The sequence below is a fragment of the Aricia agestis genome, chromosome 18 (genome assembly GCF_905147365.1).
Source record: "Aricia agestis chromosome 18, ilAriAges1.1, whole genome shotgun sequence".
In the NCBI taxonomy this organism is placed as follows: Eukaryota; Metazoa; Arthropoda; class Insecta; order Lepidoptera; family Lycaenidae; genus Aricia; species Aricia agestis.
The window spans coordinates 913105-937364 of NC_056423.1; the positions used below are offsets into that span (position 1 = coordinate 913105).

Here is a 24260-nt window from a genome sequence, read left to right on the forward strand (position 1 = left end):
CCCGGGAAAGGACATAGGACACTTTTTATCCCGGGAAATCTAGTAATAATTAAATGTCTCGACTCTCGATGGATATAGAGCTCTAATTTTTAAAATATAAAATCGACCAAGTGCGAGTCAGACTCGCACACGACAGATTCCTTACATAGAGCAAAATTAGGCCAAAATTGTGTTTTTGTAGACAGACAGACAGTGAAGTTTTATAATATCCCTTTAAATAAGGTCCCGTTTTTACCCATTGGGTACGGAACCCTAAAAAAGAACAAAGTTACAGTTATATAAACCATCACGAGTCGATGACGCTTCACTCTAATGAAATTTTCACAATTATAAGATGACACTGATTTTCGCGAAATGCAATAATTTAGTAAGCACGACGTGTTGTGTAATAGCGTACCTACTACGTAGAACGTACCGTACGTCACAATTTATATAAATACTAGAATATACTAGATTTTCTGTGACGTTACCGGTTTTTTGTTTTGCGTGATTTCTATAATACTAAACGTTCCGCGTAGTGTGCGCGTGATTAAGAGGAGACACCACCCTTTTTTCCATACAAACGTTGTCCCCTGTTTCCTCCATGGATAATGCTGGTAGACTTATAATTTTTTTCCTGAATATCTACGGCCACTAATACAATGTCCCTATGTTTTCTTTTTTTTCATAATTTAATTATTAAATAAGATATGAACGTTCAAAAACCCAAAAAAATGGCCAGATTTTCCGCTGTGTTCAAACATCCAGAAAACAGATTTGGCTAGATTATACAAAAAAAAACATAGGAACCCAGCTCAAACCTTTCTTTAATGTTAAATGAAAAAAGTACTTAAATCGGTTATGTTTTGGAGCAGGAATCAGGGGACAACGAATCGTTGATTTTCTGCAGTTGTCTCTATCGCGTTCTGCGGTATAGGCTTGAGGTAAGGGAGACAGCTATAGATATTAGACGTACTTTTTTTTCATTTTTTTACGACCTTGACCATACAATTGCCGAGATCGCACAAAAATCCTATTTTTTAACTAAACTTGGTTCAAAATTGACCTAAAAAAATTTAAACGGCAAATATGTTGTTAATGAAATTGTCGATCTATTGGCGTGTGTTTCAAATAAACGTAACTTTTAAATACTAGGGAGATACTTAATTTTTGCTTGAATTTAAATAAATTGGTATTACTTAGGAAGCTGATATCAGGAGTATAATAAACAGAAATAGGAAATTGATAACGGAGAAATGAGTGTTCATAATATGCTGAAGATTATTGCTGTATTTTTTATTATAATTTTGTAGCTTTCAAATTGTGAGTTAATATGGCTCTAAAAACGGTAAATTACGGCATCATCCTAGGGAGAGCCTCTTAAGGAATTCCGCCAAAATCGTACCTTTTACTCACAACACAGTAGCCTATATGCTTTCCAGTGGTCTATTCTATTATCTATATCTGTGCCAAAAAATCTGTGTTATAGGCTGGATTTATAATACAAACGCGCAGTTTGGCCGCTAATCCGAGATCAAGCCTAATAGTTGGTAAGATTGGCGTTCGAAAATAAACTACAACTTTATAATTTAGGCTTTGGATACGTAGTAAGAAAAGTTTTAAATATATCTCCGTAGTCTGTTACACAAATTCTTCAAGAACTTAGCACGTGGCCAGACAGACGAGGTGTGAAGCGTCTATAGATAGATACTACGATTTCTCGATTCTGCGTAATTTGTGACGTCATTCGTGTACAGTTCTCTCAAATTAATAATGCGCATGGGAATCTTCGCTAATTGTCGTAATCACGAAAACACCCGAATCTATGAAACGTAAGAGCCCCAAACAATGCACTTGCATTTTGCACCTTGTTCAAAGGAAATAGAAGTAAAATATATCATGTTATAGCCGGTGGCTGTCCGATGTCGCCGGTCAGTCAATAAGTGCTATAACTCACCTGGAAGCCATCACGGCGTTACCATGGTAAAGTCCAAGCAACGTCAGGCGCCTCTACGTCGCTGCAAAGCGCTGTTTTTCTTAAAGTTAAGTTTAAAACAGCACTTGCAGCGACATCTTCCGGCGGTCGGGAAATACGACCATTGCCGAAAAATTACGAAAATTTCTATGCGCATTATCACACTGGGAGCACTGTATTTACTTAATTAGCAATGAGTTTGTCAAACTCAAACAATTGTCGGTACGGTAAATTGATTTCAAATAGACTGGATCAATAGTAGCGCTAGCATAGACAAGTCGGTCATAGTACAAAAAGACATAGTATAGGAGAAAATATACATACAGTAGAGTAGCTTGAAACTAATTACGAATTGGCGCACGCAAGTAAGTAAGAGTGGAAAAGTTGATACCTACGTAGTTTGGTCGCGTTACGTCAAACCCAGCCGACAGATCACAATTAACATTAAATTGACCAAAATCCGACCAAATGACGTTGGTCTGTCGACTACCTAGGAATCAATTTCCTCGATGGTACAAAAAGACATAATTATAGTAGAAAATATACATACAGTAGACTAGCTAGTAGCTTGAAACTAATTTCGGATTGGCGCACGCATACTTAAGAGTGGTTTAAAAGTAGGCGCAAATTATGACGGGAGCAGCGGGGTGGCATTTCCCATACGTGCTTTATTAACTATCGCGAACTTAGTCATAAAACATGTTTCAAAAATGTGACCGCCTCACTATTCCCACTCATAATGTGTGCGTACATTAAAGTAACTCAAAGAAATGTATTTGCATTAAATCCTGATATATAATGAGGATTTAAATCATGATTGTGAAGCGCAGCATTTAAAATCTACGTCCATCATGGGTAATGTGTAATGGATATGCCCCTCTACTTGTTCGTAATGGCATGTACAATTAGTCAACGAAGAGAGTATAAGAATTACGCGTGACAAATCATATTATATGTGTGTTGAGCTAGCTTGATTTGCACAAACGGCTAAGTTACTCTACTGTATACATTTATATTGTGGTCACAGTTTAACACCTAAGTAAATTGATTTGAGGTTTGTTTGTTCATTATATTAATGCCACTTATAATGCTGTCGTTAGGCTCTAGGCTCCAAGAACAGATGCAACACTCATTGCAAACTGTTGACTTAAATGTTGACTGTTCGTGAACTGTTTGATTTGAGCATTTTTGACTCGATTAGGTGCTCAATTCTATGCGTCGAATGTAGTTTCGCTCTTTGAATGGTGTGGTCAAAATGTCAATATTTAAATACTTAATTTGGTATTCCAATTGCCTATTGTGCAAACCATTTTTAGCAACGGATCCCAGCTATACTGAACTGCTTACTGTCCATTTCGTGTTGATGTGTGCTGTAAGATCATAAACACCGAATATAGATTAGTCAGTAGTCCGACCGACTAATCTTAAATTCTTCGGTAAATTATGTTTTTGTTAAAATACAAAAGTATTTGGTATGTACTACCAATTAAAAATTGGCACTACTTCGGTGCTTACCTTGTAAACATGGTGGTGTGTGACTCGCCGCAGTTGTCATCATTAGCGCGCCCGCCGCCCACCGCGCACCCGCTACCTGCAACACGCATGACGCAATACATCATCATCATCGATGTCTTCTATGTTTTTCTTCTTACATATAAAATTCCCGTGTCACAATGTTAGTGACCGTACTCCTCCGAAACGGCTTTACTGATTTTTACCAAATTTTATATGCATATTCAGTAGGTCTGAGAATCGGCTACTGGCTACTTTTTATATCGATAAGTGCATTTGTTGAATAAATAATAGTAAATTATTACAACTCGAGACTGACGGCGGCCATTGTTTGTGCGACGGGAAAGCGATGGACGTTGCCATGGTGACATACTTATTATTAAAGTACCCAGTAGCCGATTCGCAGACCCACTGAATATGCATATAAAATTTGGTTAAAATAAGTAAAGCCGTTTCGGAGGAGTACGCGGCCTAACATTGTGACACGAGAATTTTATATATTAGATATTATTACACATATACGTAGCATGAGATTAGACGACGTTATGTATATATACCTACAGACACTGACGGCTTTTTAATATTGTTTAATTATATTTATTAGCTTACATTTTTTTTCACCAGCTGTACCTACCTATGGCAAAGTGAGGGTGACTTAAAGCTACGTTTAACTTATTTTGACGTAGTTTTTACTTATTTTTTCCGAGTAAACCAAGTTCCGAGAGTTTTCGAGTTTACTACATAATAATATTATAACAGAAAATAATAATTTTCTGCAGTCGATTTTACCAAAAATTACTGCTATATAAAGATAGGTTTATTTTAGTTAATTTGCATTAAATAGACATTTTCCTAATGAACTGATTTTGTTAAGCACTGATAAAGAAACAAGGAAGAAAATAGAGTTTTTTTGTAAAATAAAATATGCAGTCGTTTGAAGTCTGTAGTATACACAACTTAAAAGGAAACCACTTAATTAACTCATACGTAAACACTTATAAAAAAACTTTATTACAGGTTTCCGCGGCGAGCATTACAATGACCTAATATGGCGGTGGGAGTCGCCATGTTGAGATGATCCCTCGTCATTGGCGTAAGTGTAATTAACACTGATCAGGTTGGCATGCCTATGTGGCAGATGACACTACCAATAGAACACAGGCACGTATATGGAGTGTTATGTTCCCAAATATACGTGGGAGAGCTATGCTTCGGCACGAATGAGCCGGCTCGGAACAGAAAACCGGCGTGAAAAAGGGCTTGCGCTGTGTTTCGCCGAGTGAGTGAGTTTACCGGAGGCCCAATCCCCTACCCTATTCCCTTCCCTACCCTCCCCTATTCCCTTCCCTTCCCTACCCTCCCCTATTACCCTAATCCCTGTTCTTCTGATGCTGCGAGTGTACATGGGCGACGGAAGTTGCTTTCCATCAGGTGACCCGTTTGCTCGTTTGCCCCCTTATTTCATAAAAAAAAACATAGTTGGTAGCACCTCCATCGTGGGTATCGCAGACACAATACAAGATGTTAGTGTAAACACCGTTATCCTTGAAACCACCAAAGACGCAATTTTTTTTGAGTCCCCAGCATTTTAAATAATTGATAAACAAATTTTAGCGCAACGGAGTTGCGGGCATCATCTGGGTAACTAAGAAATCGATATTATTTTAATGTAATATATCAACTACAAATTCCCACACATAGATGTTTATATGTATGTATATGCCATGTTAGGTAAAACAATTCATCAAACACAACGAGATCAATTATATTTTAAGATGGCGGTAAAATTATATATGTTACTAAAGTAATCGGCTCTAAACGAGCTAAGCCGAAATTGTTGGGCACAACTCTATAATTTGTCTTAAAGTGACGTAGCCGAAAATGTGCTTAGTGTACAACGAACTTTATTGGACCATTATACAATAGGCATGATGACTAATTTTTTTCTTATTGGTAATTGAAAGACCCTTAAAAAATAGAAACATCGCTGAAAGAATTACTCTGATAGCTTAAAAATTCACCAAGATATGACAATTCAAACATCTCATAAAATAGACCGGCCCGAAACGCTCCATACAAAGTGCTACGAAAGACTGACGTCACTCTTTCGTAGTTTGTACGCAGCGGGAGAGAACTTTGTTTGGTAGGTATATTAAATATTGCGTTTATGAAAGTGGTTTCTTAACAAAAGTTGCTTTTAATTGCATAAGTTATCGGATGGTATACAAATATTAAGAAATTTGTTCGAAAAAAAATTCGACGTGATTATCCAACTTTGAAGGCGCATAACAAAAAAAATACAAATGCTATCGAACTGAAATTTTGGGAGCACTTATTTTTTACCGTAATTTCTTTATTTTATTAACAAAATTCGTTAATCTTTGACCTTGTCATCATCCCTATTCAGGGCGCAGGTAAAATGCCTTAGTTAAAATAACTGTTGAAATTCTAAATCAAAACTATCAAAGAAGTTGACTTCTAGGCAGATGGCGGATCTAAGTAATTTGGCCGCGTTACGTCAAACCCATCCGACCGCTAACATTGAATTGGCATAAGCCGACCAAATGACGTTGGTCCGTCAACTGCCTAGAAATCAATTTCCTGGATGGTACATACATATTTTAGCAATAAAATTAGGCTAACTTTAATTAAATTAAGAGCTTTATTACAAAGAAATTATGATACAATCTTTCTAAGTGCGGCTATGAGTCAAGTCAAGTGGGATGTTATGTCATACCTTCTACATATTTTGGCTGATAGCCCTGAATCAAATGACAATTTACCCACCTCCGAAAAGCCAACTCGGTTAGTAAAGTAATTAAATACATGAGTGGAAGAAGCAGATAAGTAACAGTTACAAAAATGCCGTTTTTTTGCACAATTGAGCCCCCATTTGTGCAAAAAAACGGCAGTTTTTTAATTAGGGCCTGGACAATGATTTGAAATAAAAAAATGTGGATTATAATATGTGTAGCCACTTGTATTTCCCAGATGTTACAAGGTTTATTTGTAAATTATTATAAGGGGAAAAAATAGTAATAGTTAATGGAATCAGGCGTTACTTTGCGGAAATCCATAGCTTGAAATTTAGTTTGTTATTATTTTTAGCAATATTCCGCGAAATATTGCTAAAAATAATAACAAACTAATTTTTTTAATTATCCTTATGTTATAAAATGTATAGACTTAAATGTTCGTTATCTGGTTCTTCCACTCACGTCTTTAATTGTCAACAACGATACTAAATATCAGGTCTCTGTTATAATAATATATTGAGCCAAGCTCCAAACATGGCGCTATCAACTTATTAACCTTAAATGGCGGTTAAACCAAAATGTAACGTTTAATGGTTTATTTATAACTAGCTTTTGTCAGCCGCTTTGTTAACATATTGCTTTAAAGTTTACTTATAATTAATGAGAAACCAGACTTCGATGTTTAATAATAAACAGGGAATATTACGCAAAGTTCAGAGCAGAGGGTGCTACAAGCGCATACAGTTAATAATCCACCCAAAATCCGACAGCACACCTCATATCTGAATATTGACAGAAAAGTTGTCTAACGCAGAACAAAAAATTGTGTTTACTATCTATTCTAGTGCTAATAGTATATAAAGTAATAGAAGTCTTTGGCTAGAGATAGCCAAAGACTTCTATTTAAACTGATGTCTCTAGCGTGAAAACATTGCAATAATTAATCCTAGTAAAACATGAAATATCTAAACAAATTACGTAATATGTATGTTAGTCCTTAAGGTATTTATTATAATATGAATATGTATGTTAGTCTGTAAGGTATTTGTATTATGGGCATATGCCTGAAATAAATGGTAAAATAAAAAAAAAGCCGGCGGCATGTGTGGATACGGCATGAAAGTTGCTTACAACCTCTTATGAAGTAGATAATCCCCAATTTTCTACCACTGAGAAACCAGTGTGGGATGCATTATTGTAAAAAAACTAGATTAGACCCGTGAGTTTCGAATCACTATTGCCTTCTAAATTCTAATGTATCTAAACCTTTCCTGAACTTTCACGAATATTTCCAGACTAAAATCAGCCAAATCGGTTTAGCAGTACGGACGAGACTAACAAAATTTAAAATCATTATTATTTCTCTGATACTTTACCTAATTGGTCTGAAATTCAATAATCCCCACAGTTAATTTCTGTTATCTGCCATCTTGGGTCATTGACGTATAACTAAATCTATTGTTACTGCCTACAAAAGTCACGCTGACTCCATATTGGCATATTGCGAACCCTACAAGGTAAACTCTAGACTTTAGAGGGATAGACATGGCATTTTTCGTTAGTTAGTGGCAAAGGTAATCTAAAGGGACATGATGCAGCTAGGGTATGTTTCAAAATATAACCCAGTAAAATGTCGATTAACTAGGTCAATGCTTCTGACGCCATGCTGTTGTGGTACTGGTGGATGAAATGAGTGATTGCTGTCTTAGTTTCTGGATGTCATTTTGGATGTCATACATGCATTATGACATCCCAAGAAACAAACTCTCTGATGTATATGGCACCAAAATCAGTATACGTCAATGTAGTGGTGTTTATTTTAGGGCGAATCAACAGTATGGCGTCGATTCTAGACGCTATGATACTGGGTTATATTTCGGAACACACCAACTACAGACAATTGTCATGTCATGTCACAAACATGACATTGTCATGGGAGCGTGGATGCAAAACAGTTGTCAATAAAAATGATGTCAACGTTAGTTGTTATGTTATTTCGTCCACATGCGAAAAAATAGCGGCGTAAGTTCTGGCCGCGTGCAAAATAAACTCCTTGTAATTTGGACCACATATTATTATTTTCTCAAGCATTAATTAATGACATTATTAGCAATTTTTTTCAACAGTCTACACTTACTCAAATCTCGCATTTTTAGGGTTCCGTACCCAAAGGGTGAAAACGGGATCCTATTCATGAGACTTCGATGTCTGTCTGTCCGTCTGTCTGTCTCCTGGCTGTATCTCAAGAACCGCTTTAGCTAGACTTCACAGATTGTGTATATCTATTGCCGCTATAACAACAAATACTAAAAACAAAATAAAATTAATATTTAAAGGGGGCTCCCATACAACAAACGTGATTTTTTTGGCCTTTTTTGCTCAATATCAATTATGGCAACAGGTAGGCATTTGATATTTTCACAAAGGCCTTAATTATATGTTTGAGAATAATATTAAAATAAAATAAAAAATTAAGGGGGGCTCCCATACAAAAAACACATTTTTTACCTATTTTTGCTCTATAATGGTACGCAACCCTTCGTGCGCGAGTCCAACTCGCACTTGGCCGATTATTAAGACTAAAATAGTTTATTTAATTAGATTTTTTTTGGTATTTGCTTAAAACACCGAATGTCTTTCACTTTCCACAATCTGTGGTTCGGACCTAATGACCTACGACATTTCTCCGTCCCGCTCCAAACCGGTAGGCGGGAAAAGGACAGAGCATGGACGTTTTATTCCATTTGTTCGTTCAGAATCTAATGTTTCATATTGTTTCTTTATTGTTTGTTTTCGCTGTGATAAATTTTCCCAGGCCATTCCAGTAGTTGCTGTTAAATTGTTGCTCTGTGTACCTATCTACACATCTTGTTCTTTTTACCCGACCGGAAAAGAATGTGTATTGGTTTCTCAGTGAATTGTTCAAGGAAATTTGAGCTAACTTTCATTGCATATTATGTATTGTATTCTTTAGTATGTTTTTAAGCACAGAGCCTGACTTAGAAAAGGCCACAAATGGTTTGTTTTTGACATCACCACATATTATAGTTTTGGACGTCATGATATGACGGCTGCTTATTACGTATGTCTGTCTGTTTCACGCATAAACCGACTTGGACGTAATTTGATAGACACATAAACACATAAAAACCATCATGTGTCATATTGTCGGGGACTAAGTCCCAGACAATATGACACAATATGATGTTTTTTTTCCCTGAAACATGTACGGTTCAAGCAACATCTAGTTCCAACAACCTTTCCGCTCTACTTAGTTGACATTTTTAAGAAAAGCAACGTTATTAGTAACAGTATTGCCCAAATGTCAAAACGTCGATGAGTATTATGATAAGACGCGCATTAGTTCTGCCAGTGTAATAGCAGAACGGAACATAATGGATGCGACATATTATTTAAATGTAAAATTTTCGTATGATATGTATAATAGTAGAGGAAAGGTTATGGTTTATTCTTTACAGAAATGTTTTTATTGATAATTTACGGATACAATGTTACCTAAAATTATTACAATGGCCGGTTTATAGTCTGTCAAGAAAGTGAAGCAATTAAAAAGTAGCAACATCGTAGTGTCATCCCTTTTCTCTTAGAATGATTTGAAAGGGATGAACAACACGATGTGGCCACTTTTTAATCGCTTCACTTTCTTGACAGACTATACATTATTCCAATCGAGTGATAAAATTTTGCGCTTGATAACTATTGGCATAATATAAACGGGCACTGGAAATCCCAGTGCTTAATTTTTTTGCAAAAAAGCGCTGGTTTGGATCACTGAATTCGAATACTGTAAATCGGCTTTAAAAGCGAAATTATTATCTGTTCGCCACTAACTATATCTTGTCAAAACCACAAGCATCTCAATCGAAATAATAAAAGATAAATTTGATCCTCGGGACAGCACAAATTGCAGGCAACATCTGTATAAAAAAACTATAAGTATAATATATATGAAAAATGTATTTAAACAAACACTTAAGTAGAAACATTAAATCTCAAATAAACAGAATGAGTGATTTGATACTTTAGTCTGTCTATTATAAGTTATAACAATAAAACGATTCACAAGGTTCCCAGTTTAATGCTTATTTTACACTCATCGAAAGTTGTTTGAGTGTTAATCAAATTTATTACTATTAAGATTTTATTACTTTTAGTAACAAGAAGCCATACATAAATTACCATATTAATTTATAGGCCTATAAGGAATAATAACTTTATTCTAGAACTGCTTTGCTTTGCTAGCTTTTACAAAACATATATAAGAATATGTCTATTATCATAAGATATAGAGCTCGACAAGGCTTTATATTATGAACGTGGCGTAAAAAGGAACTAACGCTGCTATCATACAAAAACGTTATTTTTGGCAGTTCTCCTTTACCAGCAGCGCCCCCACCCACGTTCATTTAAAGCCTTGTCGCACTTTAATTATTAGTAGGTAATAATATTATAGTAACAGGCAAAGCAATGAATACTACAGGGAAACACTCTGTTCGTCCGTCCGTCCTCTTTTGGTAAATTCAGTATGAATATAAATAATTGATGAAATGTTATAGATAATAATAAAATTGAAAAAAAAAACAATTTTTTAATCTCGCTTAAACTCGAAAACGGCAAAACCGTCTTGCCAAATTTTAGTCCGTGGAAGTCCAGGGAAGGTTTATTATCGTGATAAAATTAAGGAGATAGATCATACAAAATTTACGGGTCATAACCTAGTACATATCTTATTGTTTCTCACTTTTTTATCGAAAAACTTTCAAAACTGATCAAATAAATTGTTTTTTTTTTATGAAATAAGGGGACAAACGAGCAAACGGGTCACCTGATAGAAAGCAACTTCCGTCGCCCATGGAGACTCGCAGCATCAGAAGAGCTGCAGGTGCGTTGCCGGCCTTTTAAGAGGGAATAACGCAATAGGGGAGGATAGGGATGGGAAGGGAAGGGAATAGGGGAGGGTAGAGAAGGGAATAGGTTAGGGGATTGGGCCTCCGGTAAACTCACTCACTCGGCGAAACACAGCGCAAGCGCTGTTTCACGCCGGTTTTCTGTGAGAACGTGGTATTTCCCCCGTCGAGCTGGCCCATTCGTGCAAAAGTATGGCTCTCCCACGTATAAACGTGTTCTCACTTTAAAAAAATAGGTACATATTCCAATTGGGGTTCGTCTGCCGTCCGGTTACTCAGAACATGGCAGAATCGACCTCGGAGACGATTGACAAACATTTACACATCACCACAATATAATATCATACAGTAGATAAACTCAGCCGTGTTATCAAAAACGCTTAACACGTGGACATGTAACACCACCTCATACAACACACAACACCTCTAAAGCCATTTTCGGTGACGGTGATGGGTTGTATTGAAACCAGACCGGCGACGCAGGAATGAATTTATAGTGTCCAAGAGTATGCACTGTATAAGAGCTCTCTTTTTATCTACTCTCATTACCTATGGACGATACTACTGGCGAAAGATCAGGTGGAAGATCAACTTTTACACGCCCATCCGATGATCCCACATGGATCATCTTACGATATCTATCAGCCTGTATTGTCCTAACCAAACTTGGAAACAACATTTTTCCAACATCAAACCCACGACCACTGAATCAAAAGCCACGATCTAAAGTCTTCTGGAGGGCTTTGAAAACTAGAACTCGAGCTTTAGAAACCTCACTATACTGCATACAATTTATACAATGTCTGTATATTTTAAACTACTCGCTCTACTGTATATAATCATACTGTGTATATAATACATTAGCACGCGCGAAGGGCGGGGTGGTCTTTAGTGGCACTTAGCAGGGTGCTTTGTTTAAGGTTACCCCAACTTGTTAATGGACTCTTAACTCCAAGAACAACCTGAAGGCTCCTTGGACAGATGGTCCTGGTTTTGGAATTCTCGTTATGATTTTGTACTGTATTTTAGTAGTAATTTTTTCACGATTTTGGTGAAGCAGTTTGAGAAAAAATCTATATAATATGCGATACGTACCTATATTATATTTGAGAGGAAAAACTTTGTACAATTTTCGACGGTCAGGCCCAGGGGTTTCATGGGTGTCTACCTCAACTGTTAAAATGTAAAATACCCCGTGTATAAGCGTATATTAAACAATTCTGAGGAAATTTTGTCAGGAGTTCATCTATCCGATTTTAATTAGCTGACGTCAAACACGTAAAGAAATCAACAACACTGTTCTAAACATCTCATAAAAGATCTTTACAAACTAAGCATATGAGTTAAAAAAGGCTATACTTGTTTTGTTTTAAAAAACCAAATAGACATTCCCCTGGAAAATTGAATTTCAAAGTGTGAGTCATGCGCTCGGCTACGCCTAAATAGTAACAATAAAATATTGAGATAGCGAACAGTGATTTTAAAACGAGAATACAGATGAAGTCCGCTCGAGCAAATATTTAAATTTGAACGTCGAATATCAATGGGCGACCATAAGCCACCGCTTTCTTTTTTTACTGGCCGCACAGAGACAATAAAGAAAAAGGTACTGGCCGAAAAAAAAGAATCTAGATTCGAAACACTGGCTGATCCGAAGTTCGAAACAAAAGAAATCGGCTCCTGCCTGACCGAGATCTCGGGTACGCGGCCGCCATGTTTTTTTTTTCTTTAGTTTGCATGTGATTTCTTTCCCGATGCATCACAATAAGACATTCTATTGGATGTCAGTAGCTATTTCTGTGATCTTTAATTGTATTTTCGATTTATCGACATATTGTGTCTGTGAAACGTTTTCGAGGAGAATCATTTTCATTTTCGAATACGCATTCCAAGTTTCCAATGTCTATTTTTCTCTATGGTATTCGTATATGGCTCTTAGTCAAAAACAGATCAATTTTTAGAGTTCCGTACCCAAAGGGTAAAAACGGGACCCTATTACTAAGACTTCGTTGTCTGTCCGTCTGTCTGTCTGTCTGTCTCCAGGCTGTAACTCAAGAACGGTAATAGCTAGAGAAATGAAATGTTCACAGATTATGTATATCTGTTGCCGCTATAACAACAAATACAAAAATTAAAATAAAATTAATATTCAAGGGGGGCGCCCATACAACAAACGTGATTTTTTTGGCTTTTTTTGCTCTATATCAATAATGACAACAGGTAGGTACTTGAATTTTTCTTAAAGTCTTTAATTATATGTGTACTTTAATATTTAATAATAATATTAAAATAAAATAAAAAATTAAGGGGGGCTTCCATACAAAAAATAAAAATTTTGGCCGAATTTTGATATATAATGGTACGGAACCCTTTGTGCGTGAGTCCGACTCGCACTTGGCCGACTTTTTGGTACGTTTTTGAAGTCAAAACATCTCAAATAGCATTTTGCACTTTGGGATGGGTAAAAAATTATAAACTCGTCAAAAATGATAAAACTCGTGACCCTGATTACAAATTTGCAAGACGTATTTCGAGTAGACTGAAATGAAAAGATCATAGATGACCATAATCTTCAATAAACTTTTCTAAAACGACCGCCACCCTGCTACAGATAAAGCACTTACAAAAAATATTTTCGAAGAATACCCAATATAAAAATTTGTTCTCTAATATTTAGCTAAGAAATATGACGGGATTTGAACCCGTGACCCACTGACTGCATCATCACTCATCGATCAAACACCGTGATTAATCATCAAATATTTTCACAGATCCGTTGTTTGTATGTCATGTGGATACTTATGTACATACACAAACAAACTGGTTAGTTAATATGACACTTTTTTACCCTATTATAGTGTTAATCATTAAAAAATAAGCCGTTGTGGTCCCGTGGCTTAAAGCGTAGCTCTTGTCTTGGAGGTCGTCGAGGTGAAAATCACTTGGCTCGTCTCGGCGGGTGATAAGTTTGGTTAGGATTGTCTGAAAAGTAAGATGATCCATGCGTCGGGCAGGCATGTAAAAAATTGGTCCTGCGCCTGATCTCTCGCCATTCGTGTCGATTATTATCGATCTCATTGGGTAATCAGAGTGAACGAAGAGATGTGCTCTTGTGTACTACGTAGGGGTGTCGGTGACGGTGGTCGGTTTCATTGAAATCAAGCTAGCGACGCAGCAAATCACTTTTGTAGTGCCAAAGTGTGTGCGTAGCGCACAAGAGCATACGCGTACATGACGTTTATGTGTTTAAAACTGGTTAGTTAAAATGGTCACATCTATTCCTTATCCGTTTTTCTTCACCATTATAACTTTTTTTATTTATTAGGCCCACCTACGCCTGCAGCCATGATACAGTCAACCCTAGGTTAAATATTAATGTTAATATTTCGTTTTCCTTATTTATGATTGACATCTAAATATCCATAATTCCATATTATACATAATCCAATAATGTTATAAATGGGAATTTGACGCATGTCTGTCTGTCTGTCTGTTACCTCTTCACGGCCAAACCACAGATTACTAAATGGTTAATTACTACGCCAAACCGCTCAACCGATTTCAGGATGAAATTTAAATGGAGATACTTTGAGTCCCGGGAAAGGACATAGGTTACTTTTCATCCCGAAAAAATGTACGGTTCCCGCGCGATAAGCGAAATTTGTCGCAACGGAGTTGCGGGCGTCATCTAGTAACATAATAATGTATAATAAAACGTAGTGATTATTATTCTCTTTGATGTATAACACAGGCTTAACTTTATCTCAAATTGTCGCTAGTTTGCTTTATTACGAGTATGATAAAAGAAAGGCTTTTTGAAACAGCTATCGCCGCAGTAATCATCATTTTAAATTAATAACAATGAACAGATGTGTCTATTAATATATGTAGTTTTATAATAAGCAATTTTATGTAATTATATTATGCTGAAACGAATTTAAGTGATCGTACTCCACTTTAAATGTATTTATAATAATAGCTCCCACACCGGTTTCGGTGACGGTGGCCGGTTTCATTGAAACCAGGCCAGCTACGCAGGAGTAATTTTATAGTGCCCAAGTGTGTGCGCAGTACACAAGATCACTCTCTGTTCCTTTACTCTCATAACCCAGTGGGACGGAAGACCGACACGACTGGCGAGAGATCAGGCGCAGGACCGACTTTTTACATGCCCATCCGACGCATGGATCATCTTACTTGTCAGACAATCAGGTGATCAGCCTGCATCGTCCTAACCAAACTTGGATATAACATGTTTCCAACGCGGGAATCGAACTCACGACCTCCGAGTCAAGAGCCGCGCTCTATACCACTAGACCACGGAGGCGTTTAATGTATTTAAGGTATCAGGGAAGGGCATAGAATACATTTTATCCCGGAAAAATGAAGGGTCCCCGCGCTATAAACGAATTTTGGCGCAATGGAGATGCGGGCGTTATCTAGTAAATAGTAAGTACACGGAGGACTTTAGGGTTGCTGAGGATTCCTCTTCCGCTTCCTCATAATGAGGAAGTTCCGCAATATTTTGGGTTCCTCAACCGTTACCGCATCCTCATAAATAAAAATAAAAAAATCCTCTTCCGCTATCACTTCCTCAAAATTTAAGAGGAATTTATGAGGAATTTCACTGCGCATGCGCGTCGCGTATCCAATCATGGCAACGCACACGCCAGAGCCAGATAATTGTATCATTCACTCATCTTTTTTTTGTGTGCATTGTTGTGTATGTTTAGCCTGGGAAAATTAAGGAAATATTCGGTCTGACCGAATAATTCGTGTAGTTTTGAAAGTTGGTACAGTTGTTCCTAAAGGTGTCCAGATGAATATACTAAAAGTCTCCGAGGGTGGGACAAGAGGAGGGTACCACTACGTTTTTATTTTATCGTAAACATCTTTCAAATTTATTTTATGGTCGGTCGATTGGCGGGGTACGGGGCATTCATTTTTTGCAATTTTTAAGGGTCATATTATTTTTTATTTATTAGTAAATTTAGAAAAAATCTAACGTAGCTTTAACAGATCATAGTATTGTATAAAAATAATTTGTCTAAACGCATTGTCCAGGGAGTAAATTGGGGAATACGTTTGTAACATGGAAAAACAGTGCGCGCGTATACTCTGTATTTCCTGAAGTAATGATCGTACAGTAAAAATGCTTGGACGTAATTTATAGTAAATTTAATGTAGTTAATGTAGAAGTCATTAAAGAGATATTTTAAAGCTCTTGTCCCACCCTCGGAGACTTTCAGTATATATTCATCTGGACACCTTTAGGAACAACTGTACCAACTTTCAAAACTACACGAATTATTCGGTCTGATCGTCGATTTTGAAACTAATTTTCTTACACTAGTTACTGAACTCCTCCTTAATTGCTGGACCGATTTTGATGATTCTTTATATTGTGTGTTTTGAGAATGGTTTAGATTCATAGTTTGGTCCACTGGAAAATGCCCTTTTAATTAATTTTTGTGTAATGTACCTATGTACCTAGTTATGTACAGACAGGACAAAGACTTTTGGGTTGGGTCCGCTAGTATTTATAATTTCCTATCATCCTCTTCCTCATCCGCTTCCTCTTCCGCTTCCTCATCCGCATCCTCTTCCTCAAAAAAATATCCTCTTCCTCATCCGCATCCTCTAAATTTGCGCGTGAAAATTCCTCTTCCTCCTCCTCTTCCTCATAATCACTTCCTCAACAACCCTAGAGGACTTGCATGTTCTTTTCCTGCTTTAACGTAAGCAATGTTCATAGTTTTGCTGTAATAGTGTAATGGTGCTAATATGAAATGAACGGTAATTATGTTAAATTACCGACACAAGACTAACACATGTTGGTAATGCAGCTGGCGATTGTAAACTAATGATTAGGTACTAAACAGAACTATATACTATACGAACCCGGCAAACGTTGTTTTGCTAATACAGAATGTACAAAAAAACAATGTGATAATAATTTAGGGTGTGTCCTTTTCTTACTACTTTCAGATTTCACTCTGTGCAAGGGCGTACAGAGTGAACTGTGAAAGTAGCAGCACTGAAAGAGCAAAATTGTACCGTTACCGACACAAAAAAAAAAAAAAATAGCGCTGCTCCATTGAACAGCGAACTTCATACAGGGGACTCATACAAACCCTAAAGTATCAACGCTTTGTTTTATCATACCCTGTATAGTGCTTACCCGGCAAACATTTTGCCTTAAAGCTTTTGGGAATCAGCTCGAGAATCTCAAAGGAAGATCTTCTACCAAGCGAAGAGTTGTAATTTCTTATATTGTTTGCGTCATGATCTTGGAAAATTCAATTCAAGACGCTGCACTGTTTGGTCTGCTACAACATTATTTCAAGTAAAATATTTTTATTTTTTTTATGAAAGAAGGGGGCAAACGAGCATACGGGTCACCTGGTGGAAAGCAACTTCCGTCGCCCATGGACACTCTCAGCATCAGAAGAGCTGCAGGTGCGTTGCCGGCCTTTTAAGAGGGAATAGGGTAATAGGGGAGGGTAGGGATGGGAAGGGAAGGGAATAGGGGAGGGTAGGGAAGGGAATAGGGTAGGGGATTGGGCCTCCGGTAAACTCACTCACTCGGCGCAAGCGCTGTTTCACGCCGGTTTTCTGTGAGAACGTGGTATTTCTCCGGTCGAGCCGGCCCATTCGTGCCGAAGCATGGCTCTCCCAAGTATATAAATATTTGTCTGACCAGGCGTATCATGTATATAAAGTTTGGCGCACATTTTGGAGGTTGACAACAAACGTGAGATTTTATGTATCGAACTATACTGTACTCTGCGAAACATGGCGGTAGCGGTAATTGACCTTTTTAGTCTAGGCGCTAAATTAAAAAAGCTCGCACTGTATTTAGAATATTTAAGAATAAAATTGACCTCTTATAAGGACACAGATTATTAAAGATTCATCGGAAAACCTCTTGGTAATTCTTAGAATGATAATCTCCAGTAATCGCGGTTTATATAGAAAATTACAAGTTTTTTTCCGTTTTAGGGTTCCGTAGTTTTGTTGATTACAGAACCCTAAAACAGAACCCTAACCAGATGATTTTTTGTATATTGATAGATTAATAGTTATTAAATTTAAGAGTAACATTGTCCTACAAATAGAACAGTCTATAATATTTTAGGACCATCAAATCGAAATATTAAATCCTTTTTATCTCTGTTAGTTACTACTTTTGATAATTTTCGCAAAGGAAATTGTTGTTCGTCTTATCATGCTTGATAAGAGTAATAAAAAAAATGTTCTGGGGAACCTGGACTATTTACACTGTTCTTGAAAAAAAAAACAAGATTTCGATATTCTACGCCGGTTCTTCTCGCCGAGTTAGTGCTCTTAATGATGGTAGGTCAACAAGTAGTAAGCTTCTGATCTAGAAATAAAATATTATATTAAGGATTTTCATTTTTTGTCAGTGCTACTTAAAGCTCCGCAGATATACAACTTTAAGTTGGCCGACTATCGTACAAACCACAGAAATAGATCAAGATAGAAGTAGATATGAATAAAGTGACACGCTCGTGTTCCTACAAATTGGAGCGACATTGCGCTTCTATCTTGATCTATTTCTGTGGTTTGTACGATAGTCGGCCAACTTGAAATTGTAAGTCTGCGGGGACCCTAACTATTCTGAATAAGACTTCAATACTTTAAAAGCTCAAACACGACAAGCCATTTAAGCTTTACATTTTAAACCAGAAAAGGTATACCATAAAATAATAAAACATTACCTCTCGTCTCTTCGCAGTTGGATAAAACAACCATTAAAAATACTGTTTGGTACATAATCAACCATCATTACTACAGCCGCGGTAATGATAGTTTTCATCTTGGGTGCATTATTAGACTAAAATAATGATTACAAATGATGTATAAACAATGCTTTTTTTACCGACTATAACAATTTGGGTATGAAATACATATAAATAAAAAAAAAAATGCAGGGAATCATTTTTATATGAAGAATATAATGAAAATAACGTTTAAGGTGATAATTTATTGTTGAAAATTATTACAATATTATATTACAATAGAAATGTTTTTTTTTTTATTAAAATAAATATTTTAAACTACAGCGCATAAAAAAATCTATGCGGTACCTAATAAAATTAATTTTTTTACACATTACTTTTTACAATAACTATGATAAAAATAGAGTGCATAATGTTTGGAATTTTCATTAAAATAATCAAGGTCTTACCAGCAATTTTCAGAAATCCTTTCAACCGACTATGAAAAGAAACAAGACTTCAGTTCACACAAGTCAGAACACACACACTGGCACAAAATGTCACTCCGTAGTCACAATCCGTGGCACTGAAAAAAAAATTACGTGAGGTCGTAATTAAAAAAGAATCTCGTCATTTTGAATTTCGAGCGAGCTGTCAGTTTGACAGGAGGCGCGTGCGTTGCGCGCGGACTTCGGCGCTGCACTGCATTCGCGCGCTTTTCGAAGCCTTCGCCTCTCCGTTCGACTTTTGTTTTTCGGTGCCGTGTATAAAGGCTTTACGGCGTGTAATCGCCTTTGTGATTAGTGCTTTACTGTTGAGTTATAGGAGTAAAAAAGTTAAATGTAGCTAGTTTTTTTTAATGTTTTCGTACAGTACGAAATTAATAAACGACTTTTAAGTTTTTTTTTTAATATTCAATGATTACATTAGCTATTATAAAATTGAATACTGATTATCAAATATATTTTTTACCTTCGTTATTGTTATAATATTACTTTCATAATTTCAAATCGAATAATTTAGCTTTTCATATGAAAAACGTCCCAATATTATTATTTTATTTTCTTAATTGTCATTATATTGATATAATTAATCCAAATTATCCAATTTTACACTAAAACAAAAACATTTTATTAACAATTTTCATATTTTGTGACCTCCACAACTTGTGACGTACAAAAGACATCAACGCGCGGAGCTTTGATGACGTCACTGTAAAAGCTCACTCATTTATAGTTTTGCCTCTCAGCTATATAAAATTTAATACAAAACTATGTTTGTTCGTAACATCTTCATGAGAAATTGTTGAATTAGTTTAGAAATTGTTTCGGTGGAATTTTAGATGAAGGTCTCAGGAAATAATAAGATTTTGTCATGGAAAATGTACATGGCATTTTGTGCGATAAAATTTCAAGCAACATCTAGCCTATGCTATATTTCAATTAATTTTAAATAGAATAAAATATTAGATAGGCTACATTTATTAAAAGAAGGAATTTTGAGGCTAGGGATATTTCTGTCCATAACTAATAATTAATATGGACGTCCAAATTTGAGCTTATAATAATTTGAATGACATAAGTATACTCGTATTAATACAAAGATGAAATTTATTTTAAAATAATTCCGTAGGTGTTTTTTCTTCTCTCTTTTAAACCTGACCAGCATTGGTTCGATGTTTTAATAGCTATCAATAGAATTGATCAATGTCCATTATTCAAGTCACTATCAATAGTCAATACTAATATCATAAGTGTGAAAGTCTGTCTGTCTGTAACCTCTTCACGCTCAAACCGCAGAACCGATTTTGCTCAAATTTGGTATAAAGATGCTTTGAGTCCCGTAAAAGGACATAGGATACTTTTATCCTGGAAAAATGTACGGTTCCCGCGCGATAAATGAATTTTGGCGCAACGGAGTTGCAGGCGTCAGCTAGCCACCAATAAATCACAAAAATAGTTTCGTATCGTAAATAGATTCGTACTAAATCATTAGTAACCAGCTGCTAAATTGATTTTAGACTGCAATAATTTACCTCATGTTTACTCACTGACGTAATAATCGTCGCAAGGCAAAGAGTAATTAGAGCGGGACGGCGCTATGTCACTCGGTCCACCGCTTAAGGGTGTGACGTCACGCGTCACTGCTAGAGACTGCCCACTGCGAGGCACACGACCGAATATAGCTATCTCTTTCGGATGTACGCGGACGAGCGCGTGCGAAAGGGATGGACAGTTTGTAAGATTTTTGTGAAATATAGATCAACTCTGAAATAATGTGTCGTTGAACTTTTAGATTCGGTCGCGTTTTTTCGGACGCGATTGCGTTCTCGGAAGTTCTGTTTCACCTTGAGTGACGTTCAGGAAATAGTATTAATAATAGTTCATGTTCGTTATATTTAGTGTTTGATGGTCAAAGCTTAGAGACAGGAGTACAGGATAACAGGACTCCTAGTTGAGAGGTTTTTGACAGCAGTGAAATTGTATCTTAAATATAAATCAACAAGTGAAGACAAATCTAACAATTATAAAAAATATTTAACTTATTATAAAACTCTTAAAAAATGTATTTATAAATCAAGACAGTTACAAAATAAAAAATATATAAATAAGAATAAAAATAAATGTAAAGCAATTTGGGACATTATAAACAATAACATTAATGACATAAAATCGAATCATGACATAAATACAATTTCTTATAATGACAAAGTTCTTACGGCTACTAATGACATTGCCAAAGCATTTAATAAATACTATACAGAATTGACGAACAAAGAATTTAAATTTAAAATAAATGACATTGCTAAAACTTTAAGTACACAATTAATAAATACAATTTTTCTTAGGCCGACCGATCAACATGAGGTACTTCAAACAATAAATGGTCTTAACAACAGTAATTCAGTAGGAATTGATAACTTAAATACAAAAATGATTAAAGCTTGTGCGAAACATATATGTGGTCCCTTAAGCTATATCATAAATCTATCTTTTGAAGAAGGTGAATTCCCCGAAATATTAAAAACGTCTATAGTCAAACCTCTATTTAAAAAAGGAGATAAAACTGACATAAATAATTATAGACCGGTCACCTTGATTCCAGTTATATCTAAAGTATTCGAAAAAATTATGATAAAAAGGCTTTACGAATTTGTCACTACAAATAATATACTTACTCCACAACAATTCGGTTTTCGTAAAAATAGTAATACAACTTTAGCTTGTTTTAATCTTATAAAATACATAACAGAAGCTATAAATGATAAAAACCCAGTAGCAGCGATATTTCTAGATATGTCTAAAGCTTTTGACTTCGTAGATCATAAGCTGCTACTATATAAGCTAGAAAAATATGGAATACGTGGCAAAGCCTTGGACTGGATTAAAAGTTATCTATCGGGACGAAAGCAATGTGTACAAATATCGAACATTCAAAAAGGGAAAGAATCTACTACCAGGTCGGACTTTTTACCTAATAATTTCGGGGTCCCGCAAGGTAGCATACTAGGTCCGTTACTTTTTTTAATTTACATTAATGACCTTCCTAACGTAACAGATCAATATACAATTTTATTTGCAGACGACACCACGGCTATAATTAAGCGTAAAAATATAAATTATTTTCAAAATGACATTTGTAATACAATTAAAAAAATCATGACATGGCTTAATAATAATAATTTAAAAATTAATATAAATAAAACAAAATTAATACAATTTAGAGATTATAGAACACGACCTATTGACTTGAATATTAACATTGACGGCACTGCTATAGAATAAGTTAATTCAGCAAAATTTTTAGGAATAATTGTAGATAGACACTGTGACTGGAAGGATCATGTAAACCATGTATGCGATAAAATTGACAAGTTTATATACGCAATTAAAATATTACGTCTAAAAGTCTCGACCGAAGCAGCACGTTGTGCATACCACGGATATGTTTCGTCTGTACTCTCATATGGGCTACTACTATGGGGAAACTCTGTTGAAATTGATAGGGCATTTAAAGTTCAGAAGAAGTGTGTAAGGGCAATCTGTGGAGCTTCCCCATTAGATAGTTGCAAACCAATTTTTCAGAAATTACAGATCCTCCCTTTGGTATGCTTGTATATAAGAGATATTTGTGTTTTTGTTAAGCAACATTCGCACTACTTTCCAAAAAATGCTGATGTCAACAATAGAAGTGCTACAGCAAGATACAAATATAAACTGTACATGCCACAGTGCCACATGGATGTATATAGGAAAAATGTGTACATTAACGCCATTAATATTTTTAATAAATTACCAGATAATTTTAAATCATTAAATGCAAGTAACTTTAAAAGACAAATTACTAAATGGCTATTAAACAATTGTTTTTACACATTAAACGAATATATGACATTTAAAGAAAAATAATGCAATGTATAACATATTATTTATTAAAATTAATTAAATTTGACAATTATAGACCAATAATTCAATGTATGATGTAATAAAATTAATTAATTAAAATCTCTTATGACATAAATATTTTCTATGTAATGTAATTATTATTATTGTATAGTTATTCAATTTGAAATGTATTTTATTTTATATGAAGCTTATAATATATTTCTTCAATTGACAAATTATATATAAAATTCTTTGTAAGATAATGATGTGGGTATTAATTAATTTTACTTATATATTTAATTTAATTGCACGCCATTGTTATGGCAGAATGTTAGAACTATAAGTAGTGAATAAGACCTTTATATCAACAACATTCTGGCAATAAAGACATTTGAATTTGAATTTGAATTTGAGTGTTTTTTATTTTACAGCGTTGTTGATTCAATGTTTTGAATAGAGAAACGTATGACAAAATCTTGTCAAAAAAGAGTAGATGCCGAACATAATAGCGTTAATATTTAAAGTAAACAAACGTTCTCTGTGAAAATACAAGGCGCAAAAGCTACCATTTGATCGTGATTATGTTTTTATTACGGAATGGTTTATTATGGAAAATTTATTTCAGCGTCAACTCTTTCTTGAGTCTTGACAGACTACCTCAGAAGTCAGAACGGTGATAATAAAATGATATGGTATGTTCAAATAAATCTGAAAATGATCATATAAAGAAACTAGCTTCTGCCTGCGGCTTAAAGTATTATTATATACAAACTTTCATCCCCTATTTTAACCCCTTGGGGGTAGAATTGATCAAAATCCTTTCTTAGCAGATGCCTAGGTCCGTCCAGTGTCTATTTATTGTAGTGTGAGTGCGAGCGTATACTCATAGGTAATTAGTGAGTACCGATAACATTCAAACATTGGCGAAAGCTTGCACACATAATTATATTATAAACGATTAGGAGGAATTATAGTGGGGCGCG

The 24260-nt window shown here is 35.5% G+C and overlaps 1 protein-coding gene across 2 annotated transcripts in view; it reads right to left on the reverse strand.

Annotated features, from left to right (window-relative positions):
• LOC121735804 overlaps positions 1-19581 on the reverse strand; it is a 152241-nt gene extending 132660 nt beyond the window's left edge. For both annotated transcript variants that reach the window (XM_042126765.1, XM_042126764.1), the window contains exons 1-2: positions 19363-19581; positions 3470-3545 (exon numbers count right to left, since the gene is read on the reverse strand). In XM_042126765.1, coding sequence (XP_041982699.1) covers positions 3470-3480 — 11 coding nt within the window. In that variant the 5' untranslated portion in view covers positions 3481-3545; positions 19363-19581. The remainder of the gene's footprint in view (positions 1-3469; positions 3546-19362) is intronic.
• Between the last annotated feature and the right edge of the window lie 4679 nt (positions 19582-24260).